This window comes from Ascaphus truei, unplaced genomic scaffold (assembly GCF_040206685.1).
Source record: "Ascaphus truei isolate aAscTru1 unplaced genomic scaffold, aAscTru1.hap1 HAP1_SCAFFOLD_1474, whole genome shotgun sequence".
In the NCBI taxonomy this organism is placed as follows: Eukaryota; Metazoa; Chordata; class Amphibia; order Anura; family Ascaphidae; genus Ascaphus; species Ascaphus truei.
The window spans coordinates 30,982-50,925 of NW_027454360.1; the positions used below are offsets into that span (position 1 = coordinate 30,982).

The window sequence follows — 19,944 nt, forward strand, 5'->3', positions numbered from 1 at the left end:
CGCCTTTCTGTGCCCCAATACATCAGGCTCTTGTTTTGCAGATTAGGAGAGACTGCCCAGAGTAAGATTAGTATTGCATATGAGGGTTATCCTGCAGCCTCTTTGTACTGTTAATTCCAACCCCACATATGATCCCAAACTCATGACAGGAAGCCACGGTGTCTCAGTATTTTTATTCAGTTCTGTTTTGGTTACGTTGTGCCAAGGAAGTGACTGGCGGTTTGGGGCGGTGTATGTGCCCCGCCTGGCACCTTCGCGGGGGCCTGTCAGCGCAGCGAGAGGCAACAAAAATAAATACTCATGCAGCTGGCCCCCACGGAGCCTCTTACACCAAAACAGTGACTGCAGAAGCCTGTGTGCAGCGTCCAAGAACAACAGTCTGCAGACGCAAAGGGTTCAACCACACTAAAAACCGTCTGCTCTTTCTGCTGCAGTCACATTGAAATCAGAGCGGCTCTGGTAGGAGAGGGGTTAATGAGAGACACCTCCTCTGGCACAGAGAGGGAAGTCATTGAACATCTAAAGATATGTTACCCTCCTCACCCCCCTGCTTCTCCCTCCCCACCCCCCTGCTTCTCCCTCCCCACCCCCCCTCCCCCCACAAGCCTTTCATGCGATACAGACAGGTTTTGCTTCTTGTAAAAAGGGGGGCTCAACCCCAGTCCTCAAGCCCCCTCAACGGGTCAGGTTTTCAGGATATCACTGCTTCAGCACAGGTGGCTCAAGAAGAGGCTCAACCACTTGTGCTGATGCAGGGACTGATTGAACCGCCTTTGCTGAAGCTGGGATATCCTGGAAACCTGACCTGTTGGGGGGGGGGCTTGAGGACTGGGAGTTGAGCCCCCTGCTGTAACACACGAGAGACCCTACAGAAGTGGGACCCCCAAACCATTCTCACACTAATACACACGTTAAATTAAAGCACTGGCCCCCAGGCCTCCCGCAGCTGTGGGGACCCGCAGGGGTGCAGGAGGATTAAACAAAAAGGGGGGCTCCCGTGGGGGGCACGGGGTTAGGGAGACAGGAATACTGGATGCTCAGGTTACTTTCTTCCTCTCCGACTCCTCGTTCCCACTAACCCAGATCACACGGGTGGGAATTGCTAGTCACATGTCCGGAGCGTCTCCTCCACGGGAACCCTTTAATAGGAACTGTAACGGTCCTGTAGGTGTGAGAGAGAGTGCGCGGTGAGCGAGCGCGGCGAGCCAGATAGAGAGCTCGGCGAGCCAGAGCTGGCTTAGGCAGGTGGGAGGGGGTTAGCAGTCTGTGCTGCTCCTGTTCACCTGCAGAGAGTTCATCACGCCGTTCGCCAGAACCGCCATCTTGCCCGCCACAGATTTCACGCCCTGCTTGAAGTGTGTGATGTCTGCAGCCGGCAGCACGTTCCCCAGGGAGACTCCGGCTGCGGGCAAGGTAAGAAACCTGCTCACCGAGGCGCCGGCAGTGCCCCCTAGGCAAGCGTCGCCCCCCCCCACAGGCAGCGTCAACCCCCCCCCCCCCCCCCCAGGCAAGCGTCGCCCCCCCCAGGCAAGCGTCGCCTTGTACTATTGATCTTAATGCTCACACTTTTGTACACATAGATTTCCTATGTCACTGCATTGTTGAATATATTAGGTTGAGCTTTATATAAAAAAAAAAAAAAACTAATAATAATGAATTAAAACACTGGCTACTGCAAAAGGAAAATCAAACTGAGATATAAGAGACAGGTCAGAGAGCAGCGGAGAGAGAGCGAGATCAGAGGTCAGGGCACACAGAAAGAGCGAGAGAGACGGTCAGGACACAGAGAGAGATAGAGCGAGAGAGACATGTCACGGGACAGATGTGTTAGGCTCACAAACCTGCCATATTTGTCGGGTCGGACTCTCCGAAGAGGTCCGCGGAGCTGATGGCGTTACTGGATGAGAGCTGCTGCAGGCGGGATCTGGCTTCATACTGTACACAGGGGAGACGGCATCATTATACGCACAACGCTTTACCGTACAAATAATACAATGAGGATAAAAGCAGCAATCAGAAGCAAACAGGGCACCGAGAACGTGGAGACAGTCACTTTAGAGCAATCACAGTTTATAGCTTCTACAGAAGGTGAATGCATGACGCTAACAATCGGGACAGCAACGGAAAGTGAGTTGGAGCAGACGCAGGTGTATGAATGCTGCCTGCGCGGTGGAGGACGCAGGCCATCGGATGATGGTGAAAGAGGGGGGCCGGGAAAACGCTGGGGGCGAGGGAGATCCAGTGATACAGAAGGAGTTTATTAGAAAGGTATCAGGTGCAAAGAAGACGAGCATTGTGCCAACCACAAGGGAGGTGAGCAGGGGGGGACAGCGAGAGACAGGAGCGGTCACGCAAGGAGGGGCAGAGGAACCACGTTTTAAAGGGGTCACGGGAAAGGACACTGAATAGGGTAACCCAACTCCTGCACTGCAGAACCTCTCTGCTTCCAGAGGTCGCTGCACCAACACGCAGGTCGCTGTGGCATTGAAGGGGGTTAGAGAGTCATTGGTTGTCCTTAGGGGACAATAAAGAAGGATGAAGGTCTCACCTCGGCATCCTGCTCCCTCCCAAAGAACATGTCAGAGGAGATGGCTTTGGCGCTGGCGAACTTAGTCCGGGCTTCGCTGGATTCTGCAGCTTGGGAGCTCTCTGGCTTTCTTCTGCTCGCAGGTCTGAAAGATGGGAGGAGTCAGCGGCGCCCAGCGACGCGGGAGTGGGCAGCGGTGGCACGCCCAGGGACTAGGGCAGCGGTGGCACGCCCAGCGACGCGGGACTAGGGCAGCGGTGGCACGCCCAGGGACACGGGACTAGGGCAGCGGTGGCACGCCCAGCGACGCGGGACTAGGGCAGCGGTGGCACGCCCAGGGACTAGGGCAGCGGTGGCACGCCCAGGGACACGGGACTAGGGCAGCGGTGGCACGCCCAGGGACACGGGACTAGGGCAGCGGTGGCACGCCCAGGGACACGGGACTAGGGCAGCGGTGGCACGCTCAGTGACACGGGACTAGGGCAGCGGTGGCACGCCCAGGGACACGGGACTAGGGCACCGGTGGCACGCTCAGTGACACGGGACTAGGGCAGCGGTGGCACGCCCAGGGACACGGGACTAGGGTAGCGGTGGCACGCTCAGTGACACGGGACTAGGGCAGCGGTGGCACGCCCAGCGACACGGGACTAGGGCAGCGGTGGCACGCTCAGTGACACGGGACTAGGGCAGCGGTGGCACGCTCAGTGACACGGGACTAGGGCAGCGGTGGCACGCCCAGCGACGCGGGACTAGGGCAGCGGTGGCACGCCCAGCGACGCGGGACTAGGGCAGCGGTGGCACGCCCAGGGACACGGGACTAGGGCAGCGGTGGCACGCTCAGGGACACGGGACTAGGGCAGCGGTGGCACGTTCAGCGACACGGGACTAGGGCAGCTGGTCACGCCCAGGGACACGGGACTAGGGCAGCGGTGGCACGCCCAGGGACACGGGACTAGGGCAGCGGTGGCACGCCCAGCGACGCGGGACTAGGGCAGCGGTGGCACGCCCAGGGACACGGGACTAGGGCAGCGGTGGCACGCCCAGGGACTAGGGCAGCGGTGGCACGCCCAGGGACTAGGGCAGCGGTGGCACGCCCAGTGACACGGGACTAGGGCAGCGGTGGCACGCCCAGGGACTAGGGCAGCGGTGGCACGCCCAGGGACTAGGGCAGCGGTGGCACGCCCAGGGACACGGGACTAGGGCAGCGGTGGCACGCCCAGTGACACGGGACTAGGGCAGCGGTGGCACGCCCAGGGACACGGGACTAGGGCAGCGGTGGCACGCCCAGTGACACGGGACTAGGGCAGCGGTGGCACGCCCAGGGACACGGGACTAGGGCAGCGGTGGCACGCCCAGGGACACGGGACTAGGGCAGCGGTGGCACGCCCAGGGACTAGGGCAGCGGTGGCACGCTCAGGGACACGGGACTAGGGCAGCGGTGGCACGCTCAGGGACACGGGACTAGGGCAGCGGTGGCACGCCCAGCGACGCGGGACTAGGGCAGCGGTGGCACGCCCAGGGACACGGGACTAGGGCAGCGGTGGCACGCTCAGGGACACGGGACTAGGGCAGCGGTGGCACGCCCAGCGACGCGGGACTAGGGCAGCGGTGGCACGCCCAGCGACACGGGACTAGGGCAGCGGTGGCACGCCCAGGGACACGGGACTAGGGCAGCGGTGGCACGCCCAGGGACACGGGACTAGGGCAGCGGTGGCACGCTCAGTGACACGGGACTAGGGCAGCGGTGGCACGCTCAGTGACACGGGAGGCGGCAGCGGTGGCACGCCCAGGGACACGGGACTAGGGCAGCGGTGGCACGCCCAGCGACGCGGGACTAGGGCAGCGGTGGCACGCCCAGGGACACGGGACTAGGGCAGCGGTGGCACGCTCAGGGACACGGGACTAGGGCAGCGGTGGCACGCTCAGGGACACGGGACTAGGGCAGCGGTGGCACGCCCAGGGACGCGGGACTAGGGCAGCGGTGGCACGCTCAGGGACACGGGACTAGGGCAGCGGTGGCACGCTCAGGGACACGGGACTAGGGCAGCGGTGGCACGCCCAGCGACGCGGGACTAGGGCAGCGGTGGCACGCCCAGTGACACGGGACTAGGGCAGCGGTGGCACGCCCAGGGACACGGGACTAGGGCAGCGGTGGCACGCCCAGGGACACGGGACTAGGGCAGCGGTGGCACGCTCAGTGACACGGGACTAGGGCAGCGGTGGCACGCTCAGTGACACGGGAGGCGGCAGCGGTGGCACGCCCAGGGACACGGGACTAGGGCAGCGGTGGCACGCCCAGCGACGCGGGACTAGGGCAGCGGTGGCACGCCCAGGGACACGGGACTAGGGCAGCGGTGGCACGCCCAGTGACACGGGACTAGGGCAGCGGTGGCACGCTCAGTGACGCGGGACTAGGGCAGCGGTGGCACGCCCAGCGACGCGGGACTAGGGCAGCGGTGGCACGCCCAGGGACACGGGACTAGGGCAGCGGTGGCACGCTCAGTGACACGGGACTAGGGCAGCGGTGGCACGCTCAGTGACACGGGAGGCGGCAGCGGTGGCACGCCCAGGGACACGGGACTAGGGCAGCGGTGGCACGCCCAGCGACGCGGGACTAGGGCAGCGGTGGCACGCCCAGGGACACGGGACTAGGGCAGCGGTGACACGCCCAGGGACACGGGACTAGGGCAGCGGTGGCACGCCCAGGGACTAGGGCAGCGGTGGCACGCCCAGGGACACGGGACTAGGGCAGCGGTGGCACGCCCAGGGACACGGGACTAGGGCAGCGGTGGCACGCCCAGGGACACGGGACTAGGGCAGCGGTGGCACGCCCAGTGACACGGGACTAGGGCAGCGGTGGCACGCTCAGTGACACGGGACTAGGGCAGCGGTGGCACGCTCAGTGACACGGGACTAGGGCAGCGGTGGCACGCTCAGTGACACGGGACTAGGGCAGCGGTGGCACGCTCAGTGACACGGGACTAGGGCAGCGGTGGCACGCTCAGTGACACGGGACTAGGGCAGCGGTGGCACGCTCAGTGACACGGGACTAGGGCAGCGGTGGCACGCCCAGGGACACGGGACTAGGGCACCGGTGGCACGCTCAGTGACACGGGACTAGGGCAGCGGTGGCACGCCCAGGGACACGGGACTAGGGCAGCGGTGGCACGCCCAGGGACACGGGACTAGGGCAGCGGTGGCACGCCCAGGGACACGGGACTAGGGCAGCGGTGGCACGCTCAGTGACATGGGACTAGGGCAGCGGTGGCACGCCCAGTGACACGGGACTAGGGCAGCGGTGGCACGCTCAGGGACACGGGACTGGGCAGTGGTGGCACGCCCAGTGACGCGGGACTAGGGCAGCGGTGGCACGCTCAGTGACACGGGACTAGGGCAGCGGTGGCACGCCCAGTGACACGGGACTAGGGCAGCGGTGGCACGCTCAGTGACACGGGACTAGGGCAGCGGTGGCACGCCCAGCGACGCGGGACTAGGGCAGCGGTGGCACGCTCAGTGACATGGGAGGGCAGCGGTGGCACGCCCAGGGACACGGGACTAGGGCAGCGGTGGCACGCCCAGGGACACGGGACTAGGGCAGCGGTGGCACGCTCAGCGACACGGGACTAGGGCAGCGGTGGCACGCTCAGGGACACGGGAGTACGGCAGCAGTGGCACGCTCAGGGACACGGGACTGGGCAGCGGTGGCACGCCCAGGGACTAGGGCAGCGGTGGCACGCTCAGTGACACGGGACTAGGGCAGCGGTGGCACGCCCAGGGACTAGGGCAGCGGTGGCACGCCCAGGGACACGGGACTAGGGCAGCGGTGGCACGCTCAGCGACACGGGACTAGGGCAGCGGTGGCACGCTCAGTGACATGGGAGGGCAGCGGTGGCACGCCCAGGGACACGGGACTAGGGCAGCGGTGGCACGCTCAGGGACACGGGACTAGGGCAGCGGTGGCACGCCCAGGGACACGGGACTAGGGCAGCGGTGGCACGCCCAGGGACACGGGACTAGGGCAGCGGTGGCACGCCCAGGGACACGGGACTAGGGCAGCGGTGGCACGCCCAGGGACACGGGACTAGGGCAGCGGTGGCACGCTCAGTGACATGGGACTAGGGCAGCGGTGGCACGCCCAGGGACACGGGACTAGGGCAGCGGTGGCACGCCCAGGGACACGGGACTAGGGCAGCGGTGGCACGCCCAGGGACACGGGACTAGGGCAGCGGTGGCACGCTCAGTGACATGGGAGGGCAGCGGTAGCACGCTCAGTGACACGGGAGAAGGGCAGCGGTGGCACGCTCAGTGACACGGGAGGAGGCAGCGGTGGCACGCTCAGTGACACGGGAGAAGGGCAGCGGTGGCACGCTCAGTGACACGGGAGGCGGCAGCGGTGGCACGCTCAGTGACACGGGACTAGGGCAGCGGTGGCACGCCCAGCGACACGGGACTAGGGCAGCGGTGGCACGCCCAGGGACACGGGACTAGGGCAGCGGTGGCACGCCCAGGGACACGGGACTAGGGCAGCTGGTCACGCCCAGGGACACGGGACTAGGGCAGCGGTGGCACGCCCAGGGACTAGGGCAGCGGTGGCACGCTCAGGGACACGGGACTAGGGCAGCGGTGGCACGCTCAGTGACACGGGACTAGGGCAGCGGTGGCACGCCCAGGGACACGGGACTAGGGCAGCGGTGGCACGCTCAGTGACACGGGACTAGGGCAGCGGTGGCACGCCCAGGGACTAGGGCAGCGGTGGCACGCTCAGGGACACGGGACTAGGGCAGCGGTGGCACGCCCAGGGACACGGGACTAGGGCAGCGGTGGCACGCTCAGTGACACGGGACTAGGGCAGCGGTGGCACGCCCAGGGACACGGGACTAGGGCAGCGGTGGCACGCCCAGGGACACGGGACTAGGGCAGCGGTGGCACGCCCAGTGACACGGGAGAAGGGCAGCGGTGGCATGCTCAGACACGGGAGGAAGCAGCGGTGGCACGCTCCGTGACACGGGAGGAAGCAGCAGTGGCACGCTCCGTGACACGGGAGGAGGCAGCGGTGGCACGCTCAGACACGGGAGGAGGTAGCGGTGGCACGCTCAGACACGGGAGGAGGCAGCGGTGGCATGCTCAGACACGGGAGGAGGTAGCGGTGGCACGCTCAGACACGGGAGGAGGCAGCGGTGGCACGCTCAGACACGGGAGGAGGCAGCGGTGGCATGCTCAGACACGGGAGGAGGCAGCGGTGGCATGCTCAGACACAGGAGGAGGCAGCGGTGGCATGCTCAGACACAGGAGGAGGCAGCGGTGGCATGCTCAGACACGGGAGGAGGCAGCGGTGGCACGCTCAGACACGGGAGGAGGCAGCGGTGGCATGCTCAGACACGGGAGGAGGCAGCGGTGGCATGCTCAGACACGGGAGGAGGCAGCGGTGGCACGCTCAGTGACACAGGAGTAGGACTGGGCAATATACCGGTATTCAGCAATATCGTGATAATCTCCCAGAATGTTGATATGGGAGATTACCTGCTATCGCAATATTACAGGATTACCGGATATCGCGATATTACAGGATGCCGGTGGTCAGAGGTGCAGCTTTGAAGCCACTGTGCCCCCCCCCCTTCCTGCTTCTGAATGCAGACTCAGAGTGAAGGGGGGGGGGGAGAGAGAGCAGCAAGGGGAGAGAGCAGCGGGGACAAGTAGGAGTTCCTCTCCTCACTTTCCTTTTAAAGTACTCTATCCCCCCCACTCTCGGGCCACTTAACCCTTCTGCCGCCCTGGGAGTGGGTACCTTACCCCTTCCCCTGGGTCCCGTCCCCCCCCCTAGCATTTCTTACATACACTGCATCCGTCACCTTAATACCCCCCTCATCCCATCACCCCGAGATACTGATTTATAAAACGCGTTACCAGGAAGTAATGCACGGAGAGTTCCCCCTCGTTTCACGCTCTCCGGCGAAGAACACATTTCATTTATAAAATGTTAAAAATATATTCGTGTTTTTAAATGGAAAAAGTATCTCCTCGGGGTGAGAGTGATGGGATGAGGAGGATTTTAGGGTGATGGAAGCTGTGTACGTCAGGAACGAAGTGCAGACCTGGAAAGGGTTTGGGAATGAAGGGCCCTTTTTTCTAGTAAATGTAAAGAAACTGTGCAGCTTTTGAGAATGGTGAATACCTTCTCTTAGTCTCACACCAGCAGAGCCAGCAACCAACCTCACACTGAGGATACCCATCAAGGTTGAAACATGTCTGTCTGTGAGTGGGTTTACTGGCTTTGCATCTCACCCCAGCCTATGCTTAAAAGCTGTGTTTAAAGCAGCGTGCATTGGCTTAAGGGTTGCTAATGTAATATGAGCTTGAGACAAAAAGGTGGTACTACTGTGTGCTCATTTGCATGTCTTTTCCCAGAATCCCTTGCTGCAGTGGAAGTGCTGAGTGCTGGGCGATAATGGTGAAAGACAGGGTTGCAGACCTGTCTAAGACATGCAAATGAATATACAGTAATATTTACAGTTGATATAGAGAGATATATAGAGATAGATATATAGAGATAGATATATAGAGATATATATCTATCTAAATCTTTCTCTATATATCTATATATATGCACTGTACCGTGTATTTGTGTCAATGGATGTAGCACTGGGCTCTGTCTGTGTTTCATGTTCTGTCTCTGGTTTTAAATCTACAGAAAATACCATGAACCAAGCTCAAAGCCCAGCGATGTGCGTCTATGCAGTGAATAGATGGTACCACAACGAGCCTGTAACTCTGGAGGTGCTCAGCTTCAGTCCTCAAGACACCCCCAACAGATCAGGTTTTCAGGATATCCCAGCATCAGCACAGGTGGTGCAGTCGAAGACTAAGCCACCTGTGCTGAAGCTGGGATATTAAACCCTAACCTGTTGGGGGGGGGGGAGCGGGGTGTCTTGAGCCACCCTGCAGGAACTCACCGATCTCGCACAGGTTGGATGCTGGAGATTGTCACCTCTCTCTCCTCCTCCCCCTTGTCAGCTGCTCCCCATGATGAGCTTTCTGCTTCCCATCGTGAGCTGAAGCTGTCTCCAAGCGTAAATGGGTTGTCCTTATACCTGAAGAGAGGGACGGTTACCTTCCACCCCAATGAGGTGATCAAGTCACACAATGAAGTCAGAACTGAAAAGGCACATGCAGCAGTCTGATATATTCAGCTATCCCGCAGAGCAGTTTGCAGGGGTACCCCACTGCTCCTCCCTTGCGGCTCACACCGGCGGACGAGCAACGTACTTGGGGGGTCCGGAAGTGAAGCTTGCATCCTCCATTAGGTCGAGCTGAGAGCGGGAGGATTTAGCAGCGACTGGGGTCTCCTGCTCGATCACGTGCATCTCCGAGAGGACAGAGTGAGAGATGGAGCTGCAGGAACAAAGCAGACAGCTGTTGAAGGGAAAGATGCAAGAGGGGGACCGTGCAAGAGGGGGACCGTGCAAGAGGGGGACCGTGCAAGAGGGGGACCATGGGAGCATCACTGACCAACACATCGGCAATGCTTCCAAATGAGAAGAACCGAGAGGCAAACACACACAGGATACACGGCATGCTAAAGCACACAATATGCACACCCTGAACACACACAGTGTGTACCTGCGGGGGGCTAGCCCCATGCCCAGGCGCTCGGCCTGCTCTCGTTTCTTCCCTTCCAGGTTCTGCAGCTTTTTCTCCTCCTTTTTCCTGTCGATCTGCAGCTCCTGGTAAGCCAGACGCATGGAGGAGACACTAAATAGAGACACACACGGTCAGACCGCAGACATTTACACCCAGACAGGGCAGGGGACGGGAAGCAGAGACTCACAGGGACTCCTCGGCTTCTTTCCTCAGCTCGGATGCCTGCTGCTCTCTTAGCTTCTCTGCCACCTGCGCCCGACGCTCGATCTCATTGAAGCTCTGGCTGCTCACCTTCTGGGCACCCAGACCCTTCTTAGCACCCAGCTATAAAAGGCAGAAGCAGCAGGAGGCGGTCACAATTTGCACCCTCTACTCAATACACGCACGCATTAGACCCCACTGTTTATTATAGCCCTCACCCCTTTCTTTGCAGTGGTTGGCTTCTTCTTCCCAATGAGAGTGGGCTTCACTTCTGTAAGAAGGGAGAGGTATGAATGAGTGCAGGGAGAGTGTGCGCGCGCATGCACTGGGTGTTAGTGGGTAGATGGCAGAGCGCCCGAGTGCCAGAGGCAGCGGGGGGGGGGGGGGGCGCGTTATACAAAGCTCTTGGTGCGCAGAGGCATCCTGTTATACAGGCAGATTGGGCAACCCCCCATCAAGAGAATAAGACAGAGGAAAACCCTAATCACAGCCCTCTCCAGCCTGCTAAATACACAGCATGTGACATGCCAAGCACACAGCAGCAAGAGCGAGCCAGTCACCATGAGGTCACCTGCGCTCGGGGTCAGCTCCTGAACAGAGAAGCACATGGCCCGGTCTGAGGAAGAGAGGAACATGTATGTTCAGCAGGGGCGCAAGGGACAAGGCGCACGGCGTACATCTAAACTTCAGGCGCAACCTAGCCTTGGGAGTCACCATCAACCCGATCACGTTACAGGTCTATCCAGGATTCATGGCCGGGGCTCTCGTCAGCCTCCTTTGGGAGCACAGCCAAGGTGCCCACGTAAAACAGCCGCCGATTCACTTACCTATTCTGGCTTTGGGGGATGTGCTCAGGATATCAACACTGGGACCAGTCTCTGGATCTGTGGACACAATGTTCTTACAATGGAATAAAAACCATCTGGTCTGCATGACCACACGCCCTCCAAAGTCCTTGGGACACGATCCTAAACCTTCCCACTACCACCCAACTAACAGAACAAGCTTTCTCGCTATTACACCAAACACTTACGTTGGGGATCGCTGCTCTCAGCAGCGCTGGCAAGTCTTGTTAACGTCGCGGGACTCATCCCTGTGATTTGTTCTATGGACGGTGCTGCGTCCCAGGAACTGGGTGGCTGAACAAGATACTGATTAGGATGGTTCCGTTACCCCTACACCCCTCCCCACCCCCCACTGGTAACAAGTGCAGGACATATACCTGGGTCAGCTCAGCAAAGAAGTCAGACTCTTTCTTCTCTGGTGAATGTACAAGAGAGCAGTTCATCCCATCTATCCAAAGCTAGAGAGAGACAACACACATCTGGGTTATTCCATCAATCCATCCAAAGCCACACATTCGCGCTGCTCCCTCTATATACCAAGAGAAGCAAAGAACCAATGTCACGTCTACCACCTCCACCGGCCCTACGCAGGGCACCAGTGCTCCACCAGTTCCCAATATATGTATAGCTACAAGAAATAACACGTCATGGTTTATTCCAAAAATAAGAGGTGGAGAACACCCCAATCTGTGCAGCTAGAAACTGACTGCACGCGTCCCTGTTAATCCTTCTGTGTACAGCTAAAGAGACAGACGGTACATGTCAGTGGCGTGCCCTCCAATTATCTGTGCAGAGCTTGGATTGCTTAAAGAAGTAAAACGGATGTGCAGGTCATCAGAGCTGAAAAGAAAGAGAAGGCCCTGATCGGCACTATGCTAGCCCTCTAGATGCTGCTTATCTCTCCACAGCTAGCTCTTTACCAACCAACTCTTTACCCAGAGAAAGAAGCTCAGCCTGCGCACTCACGTCCGTGTCGTGCCGGGACATGGCGGTGCTGGCCAGCTGCCGGATTTTCTCCCGGTACATCTGAGCACAGCGGCTGTTGTACTTGGTGTTGGTGTCATTGGTGGTGCATCCGTGCTGGTGGAAGAAGGCGTTCTGACAGGTACAAGACAGAAAGGAGGATGAGAGGAGGAGGCCAGGAGGTGGCTGCAGGTCTCAGAACAAGCTGGTTATATACTGAGCTCCTGAGCGCTACTATATAGAGCATACAGAACCCCTATAAGCTCATATTGAACCCCCAAAATAACCACACCATATATATATACATACATACATACATATGCGTATAGGTGTGAAAGAGGAGTGCTACTGGGCATCGCAATATAGATTTAAAATCAGAGACAAAACATGAAACACAGACAGAGCCCAGTGCTACATCCATTGACACAAATACACGGTACAGTGCATATATATATATCTATATATATATATATATATATATATCTATATATATATATATATATATATATATATATATATATATATATATATATATATATATATATATATATATAGATATCTTTTGAATAAAATGGTCTTTTAGTTTAACTCTTTGGCCAAAGTGTTGTAAGCCCATGAGCCCCTCCAAGCTTTCCCAGGTTTGAAGCTCACCCCCTCCCACTTTTAAATGGTTAAAGTTCACTCCATTTCACCTTCCACACTCATGGAAACTTGCATGCAGTTTGAATGCGACAAATCTAATACAGAGTGCTTTTCCTGGTATTGTACAGGTTAATAAGAGCTTCAATCAGACTTAGAACTATGCAACTAATTTTGACAGATTTATTATAAATCATTCTTCCTGGTAATGTACAGGTTACAAAGAATAAGTGAAATAGACCGCTGTCACCTTAAATAATTTGAACAATGTAATTATAAATGACAGGTGCTGTAAGGGTATTAAATACAATAGTATCGGTGGTGATCAGAGAGTTTGATCAAGAAAGAAACCCTTCTAGGTAGCACACTCCTGTCACGTGTGTAGTGTCATATTCACTGGACTTAATTGGTCCAACAGTTAGATACTGTATGTCTGAGTAGTGCCCAGATTCACAGGGGAAATCAAAAATAATTTTTTTTTATTGAATCTACATAGATATTAAAAACACATATACATTATTAAAAATCCCTATTATGTAGAGTGGTGATAGTGTTTTGTCATGAATCAATCGGTATATTACCATATGTAAAACAAAATCTTGACTTTCTATTCAAGATTTTGTTTTACATATGGTAATATACCGATTGATTCATGACAAAACACTATCACCACTCTACATAATAGGGATTTTTAATACTGTATATGTGTTTTTAATATCTATGTAGATTCAATAAAATTTTATTATTTTTGATTTCCCCTGTGAATCTGGGCACTACTCAGACATACAGTATCTAACTGTTGGACCAATTAAGTCCAGTGAATATGACACTACACACGTGACAAGAGTGTGCTACCTAGAAGGGTTTCTTTCTTGATCAAACTCTCTGATCACCACCGATACTAATGTACAGGTTATTAAGAATTTATATTAGTGTTAGGACCCATGATACGTGGTCTGCCTTGGAGGGGCTCATGGGCTTACGACACTTTGGCCAAAGAGTTAAACTAAAAGACCATTTTATTCAAAAGATATCTGTATCTATATATATCTATATCGGCACTGTACCGTGTATTTGTGTCAATGGATGTAGCACTGGGCTCTGTCTGTGTTTCATGTTTTGTCTCTGATTTTAAATATACGCTACTATATAGAGACATATCATGCATGAGAATAACCAACAAGCAGACTGGGAAACACATACTGCCGACTACAGACCCTCCCCCTGGAACATTTACTCACAGCGCTGGCGTTGCCTCCCACTTGCATGCACCTCAGCTGGGACCAGCTCCAGTTGCAATCCAGCTCTGTGGACCTGTTTGAGAGAAGTCAAAACTGAATCACTGCTTCCTATGTGCCCCAGAATGGCTGCCCCCATAGCTTGGGCTGAGAGCATCCACACCCTCCTCTCACCCACCTGATAAAACTGAGATGCACCCCCAGGGAGCGGTGGATGCCAGAGCAGTCAATGCATAGGAAGACTCCATACGGAATACTGGCCCAGCTGGGATTCTTCGCTCCACAATCAAAGCAGGACTGAGACAGAGCAGAGATACAGCTCATATTACAATACAAATAGCTTTAAAGCTGCAACGCAATTTAGGTATGGGATTATTCATTCTTTCAGAATTCAAACTGCGGGGTTAACGGGAGCTGAACTGCTCCGTTTTTAGGACCCCCTCCCAGTTCTCAATATTCACCAGTGTCCCCGTGGACATTTAAACAGCCGTCCAATAGGAAGCTGTAACGTCATCCCCTCCCTTTCCTATTGGCCTGCAAGGCCAGCGAGATTTGGTGCCTATTGGGGAAGAGACTGGCAAATAAACATGTAAATATCTTGGCAACAGGGGTGTCCCTGGATCTAAAAATAGCACTGCTCAGTTTCGGGGGACCCCACCACCCAGTCGCGGTTCCATAATTTTATATATATATTTGCAAAAATAAAATGTAAGGTAGGCAGGATTGCTTCTTTAATGCAAGAAAAGCAGTAACCACGTAAAAAGCCCGAACCCAGAAGACATTTCAAGGAGGCAGGAAAAATGTTGGGAAGCTTAGGACAAAGGTGACACCATGGCTGGGGGCTCCCTCCCACAAACAGCCTCCATCACTTCCACGGAATGGAAAGTAAACATTGTCTCTTAAGTAAATAAAACGTATGATTCCAGCTCAGCTGCAGGGTGGTGGCAATGCTGCACCTCACACTCAGTACTGAGCTGCAGGGTGGTGGCAATGCTGCACCTCACACTCAGTACTGAGCTGCAGGGTGGTGACAATGCTGCACCTCACACTCAGTACTGGGCTGCAGGGTGGTGACAATGCTGCACCTCACACTCAGTACTGGGCTGCAGGGTGGTGACAATGCTGCACCTCACACTCAGTACTGGGCTGCAGGGTGGTGACAATGCTGCACCTCACACTCAGTACTGGGCTGCAGGGTGGTGACAATGCTGCACCTCACACTCAGTACTGAGCTGCAGGGTGGTGGCAATGCTGCACCTCACACTCAGTACTGAGCTGCAGGGTGGTGGCAATACTGCACCTCACACTCAGTACTGAGCTGCAGGGTGGTGGCAATGCTGCACCTCACACTCAGTACTGGGCTGCAGGTGTACACACAGCGTGGGCTGCACCTCACACTCAATACTGGGCTGCAGGTGTATGAACAGTACTGGGCTGCACCCCCTTCTGACACCCCCCGCACCCCCCGCCAGTGACACACAGGCCCCTGCACCCCCCGCCAGTGACACACAGGCCCCCGCACCCCCCGCCAGTGACACACAGGCCCCTGCACCCCCCGCCAGTGACACACAGGCCCCCGCACCCCCCGCCAGTGACACACAGGCCCCCGCACCCCCCGCCAGTGACACACAGGCCCCCGCACCCCCCGCCAGTGACACACAGGCCCCCGCACCCCCCGCCAGTGACACACAGGCCCCCGTACCCCCCGCCAGATACACACAGGCCCCTGCACCCCCCGCCAGTGACACACAGGCCCCCGCACCCCCCGCCAGTGACACACAGGCTCCTGCATCCCCCTGACAGTGTCACAGGCCCCTGCACCCCCTCTGACACCCCCTGCCAATGACACACAGGCCCCTGCACCCCCTCTGACACCCCCTGCCAATGACACACAGGCCCCTGCACCCCCCGCCAGTGACACACAGCCCCTGCACCCCCTCTGACACCCCTTGCCAGTGACACACAGCCCCTGCACCCCCTCTGACACCCCTTGCCAGTGACACACAAGCCCCTGCACCCCCTCTGACACCCCTTGCCAGTGACACACAGACCCCTGTACCCCCCCTCTGACACCCCCTGCAAGTGACACACAGACCCCCGCATCCCCACTCACCTTGTTGGTCGGCGCCGCCCGCAGCCGCTTGAATACGGCCTGAATCTCCGCTTTACCCGGCTCCGCCGCCATGTCCTCTCTTTCCCAGCAGCCACCGCGGTCCCGCCCCCTGCAGTGACCCCGGGGCCTCGGAGGAGCGAGCGAACATCCGGCCGCCATGTTGGTACACCCAAGAGATCTATGTGGGCCGAGGTGTATAGCGCAGGATAATCCCTCAGTTCCTGACATGAAACAGTGTATGTGGGCAACGGGGCAGGCACCCACTCTCCGGGTAATTCAATGCATTGTCTCGTTGTGGGTGTACAAGGATGGTTGACTCTCGGGGGCCTCAAACAATTTGACGTAGCACAATACAAGGGGCGAGGAGACAGATTTAGGGGAGAGAGAAGGAGAGAGGGAGAGAGGGGAGAGAAGGAGAAGAGAGGAGGAGAGAAAGAAGGAAATAGAGAAGGGGAGGGAGGGAAAGGAGAGAGAGAAGGGGAGTGAAGGAAATGAGGGATAATACAAGAGGGAAAGGAGAGAGAATAAGAGAGGGGAAGGAGAAGAGAGAATAATCTTTTGGATTTAAATATCACCTCTATGCTGACGACACACATTTACCTTTCAACCCCTGACCTTACACCTGCTGTACAGACCAACGTTTCTGAATGTCTCTCATTCATATCATCCTGGATGGCCCTCCGCCGACTGAAATTTAACATGGAAAAAACGGAGCTCCTCATACTTCCTCCCAAACCTGGCCCTACTACCTCCTTCCACATTACTGTTGGAAGTACCATCATTCACCCAGTAGCCCAAGCACGCTGCCTAGGGGTCACACTCGACTCCGCTCTCACATTCTCCTCTCATATTCAAAACGTTTCTAAAACTTGTCGCTTTTTCCTCCGCAATATAACAAAGATACGCCCTTTCCTCTGTTGCTCGACTGCTAAAACTCTGACTCAGGCCCTCATTCTCCCGTCTCGATTTCTGTAACCTGCTGTCCGGCCTTCCTGCCTCTCACCTGCCTTCCCTACAATATATCCTAAACGCTGCTGACAGAATCACTCTACTCTTTCCTAAATCTGTCTCTGCGTCTCCCCTCCTGAAATCCCTCTCCTGGCTTCTGATCAAATCCCGCATCTCGCACTCAATTCTCCTCTTCACTTTTAAAGCTTTACACTCCTCTGCCCCTCCTTACATCTCAGCCCTAATTTCTCGCTATGCACCATCCCGACTCTTGCGGTCTTCTCAAGGATGTCTTCTTTCTACCCCCTTTGTATCTAAAGCCCTCTCCTGCCTTAAACCTTTCTCACTGACTGCCCTGCACCTCTGGAATGCCCTTCCCCTCAGTACCCGACTAGCACCCTCTCTATCCACCTTTAAGACCCACCTTAAGACACACCTGCTTAAAGAAGCATATGAATAGCACTGTGGATAATCCTGGACACATGATACATAAAGCTTGGCCCCCTGCAGACGCACTTACTAGAATTCCCTCAGACTGTCTCTATACCTTCTCCTACCTATCAATTAGATTGTAAGCTCCTCGGAGCAGGGACTCCTCTTCCTTAATGTTACGCTTATGTCTGAAGCACTTATTCCCATGACCTGTTATTTATATTATTTGTTATTTATATGATTACAACATGTATTACTACTGTGAAGCGCTATGTATATTTATGGCGCTATATAAATAAAGACATACAATACAATAAGGAGAGAAGGAGAGAGAGAATACGGAGAGAAGAGAGGAAAAAAGAGGGAGAGGAGAAGAAGAGGAAAAGGAGAGAGAATAAGAGAGGGAAAGGAGAGAAGGAGAGCGACTCACATACAGACAGACCAAGCACACACATATATATATATATATATATATATATCTATATACAGCTGTAGTGTGTCAGTGCTCATCTACAGAGATAACACAAGGACGGCAACAAGTAACATTATTTTTTTTTATTTTTTTAATCAATAAAAGTTATTTTAATGGGAATGTTCTATCCTACCACGTCCTTGGGAGTTTTTGTGCAACAGTTCACCGATCAGCACTATCGCAGTTTAATGAATATCCCGCCCCAAATGAGTCTTATTCATTGTCTGATGATACCAACATGCCAACATCCGAGACCCTAAACCAACCAGATGTGCAAGAAATATGTGAATGGAAAAGTCACGTTCATTAAGAGGGACTCCAGTGCAATCTATGACATTACTGATATTAATAATCAGCGAAAAAGGTGCTTGATAGCGCTCTAACAAACCTAGTGAAGTAAATACAATAAGTGCCCAAATAAATAGGTGCCACTATATAATGACAAAATAAGTGATGTGCATATAAGTGCCCAAATAAATAGGTGACACTATATAACAAGTGATATTATAAAGTGAACAAAAGTGAAAAAATGAGGCTAAAACAAACACACTCAACCCTTGTTTTAAGACTGTCTCAAAGGTCTTGGACGTAGAATTCTTCCAAAGGAAACGGGAGCGCAGCTTGTAGCCATGAAAGAATAAAAACATCACAAAGTACAGAGATGTCTTACAGTGAATCAGAAATGTGATATGACCAACTCACAAATGGCTACTCACATAAAGGTAGCAAATAAAGGGCAGTCATCCAACTTAAAGGGGTTGGTCCCTGTGGGTGGTGCAGCAACTACCAGCAACCAATAGCCAAGAAAAGAAGGAAAAAGAACCAAATAGTGTAGACAGCAAAAGATATATATTATAACAATAAAAATGGAGGCTTACACTTAAGATGGTATCAAACAGCATTCAACAGCAAATCATGAATACACAGGAGTCGCGATCTTCCTTTGAGTCGTATGGATCTCTGCTACTGCCACTGAATGTACCCGCATCCACGCCGGGGATCCACGTCACCTCCGGTGTGTCTCGGACTTCCGGTTTCTGTGGTGTGGGCGCTTCCCTGGTCTTCCCTCTAGATGTTGGAGGCGGGACACTACGCGTTTTGCCGTATGGGGGCACGGCTTCATCAGGAGTGATTATCGGCTGATTTAATTTAAAAATGTAATATTTTTTTTTTTTAATTAATTTTTTTTTATAAGGATCGTCGATTGAGGTAGTCTCGAAAGAATAGAGAAACAAGAAAAATATTAGTACATTTCATCATACAAGATCAATAAAATTCTAAAGAAAAACTCCAAGTTCAATTTCTACATTTAACCCCTTAAGGACTAGAGTTTTCATTGTAAAGATCCAGTATGTTTCCCTTTTTGTTAGTAATAAATTCCTATCACCTCCCCTCCAATGTGGCAGGGGTTAAATGTAGATATTGAACTTGGAGTTTTTCTTTAGAATTTTATTGATCTTGTATGATGAAATGTACTAATATTTTTCTTGTTTCTCTATTCTTTTGAGACTACCTCAATCGACGATCCTTATAAAAAAAAAAATTAAGTATTAATTGGGCATTATTAGGTTAGATGTAGTAGGTCTAAATGTTTATTTTATTTTGGATATTTGATGTATACATGCGTCATTTTTAAATAATGAATAGTATTGAGAAGTTCTCAAAAATGTGTAATTCTTATAAATGTGAAGTTTTTAATGTGTATTTTACATAAATGTATTTTAACCTTGCGCCGTTTTTAAAGACATGTTAATTATAACTCAGAAATAATGAGCCAATAGTAGGATTTAACAGTCGTAGTTTCAATAGAACTCTAGTCCACCAATGTCTATGCAGCTTATTAGAGAGCCAATCAGATCTAAGCATAGGCAGAGAGTGGATACTTAAATCTCCCATGTGCAGCCGATAATCACTCCTGATGAAGCCGT

At 54.5% G+C, this 19,944-nt stretch overlaps 1 protein-coding gene across 2 annotated transcripts; it reads right to left on the minus strand.

The window, feature by feature from the left end:
- Positions 1–594: 594 nt before the first annotated feature.
- On the minus strand, positions 595–16,562 carry ARFGAP2 (ARF GTPase activating protein 2). Of its 2 annotated transcripts, XM_075581672.1 has the most exons (17): positions 16,165–16,562; positions 14,230–14,348; positions 14,055–14,127; positions 12,178–12,309; positions 11,589–11,669; positions 11,400–11,505; positions 11,194–11,250; positions 10,938–10,982; positions 10,585–10,637; positions 10,353–10,489; positions 10,145–10,276; positions 9,791–9,916; positions 9,478–9,615; positions 2,549–2,672; positions 1,842–1,935; positions 1,284–1,402; positions 595–1,162 (listed from the first exon to the last, which is right to left on the minus strand). In XM_075581672.1, exons 1-17 carry the CDS (start codon positions 16,390–16,392, stop codon positions 1,142–1,144), a joined length of 1,785 nt encoding a protein of 594 aa, XP_075437787.1. In that variant the 5' UTR covers positions 16,393–16,562; the 3' UTR covers positions 595–1,141. The 2 variants fall into 2 exon arrangements, with proteins under 2 accessions (XP_075437787.1, XP_075437788.1); XM_075581673.1 differs by lacking the exon at positions 10,938–10,982 and having other exon boundaries at positions 16,165–16,561.
- Between the last annotated feature and the right edge of the window lie 3,382 nt (positions 16,563–19,944).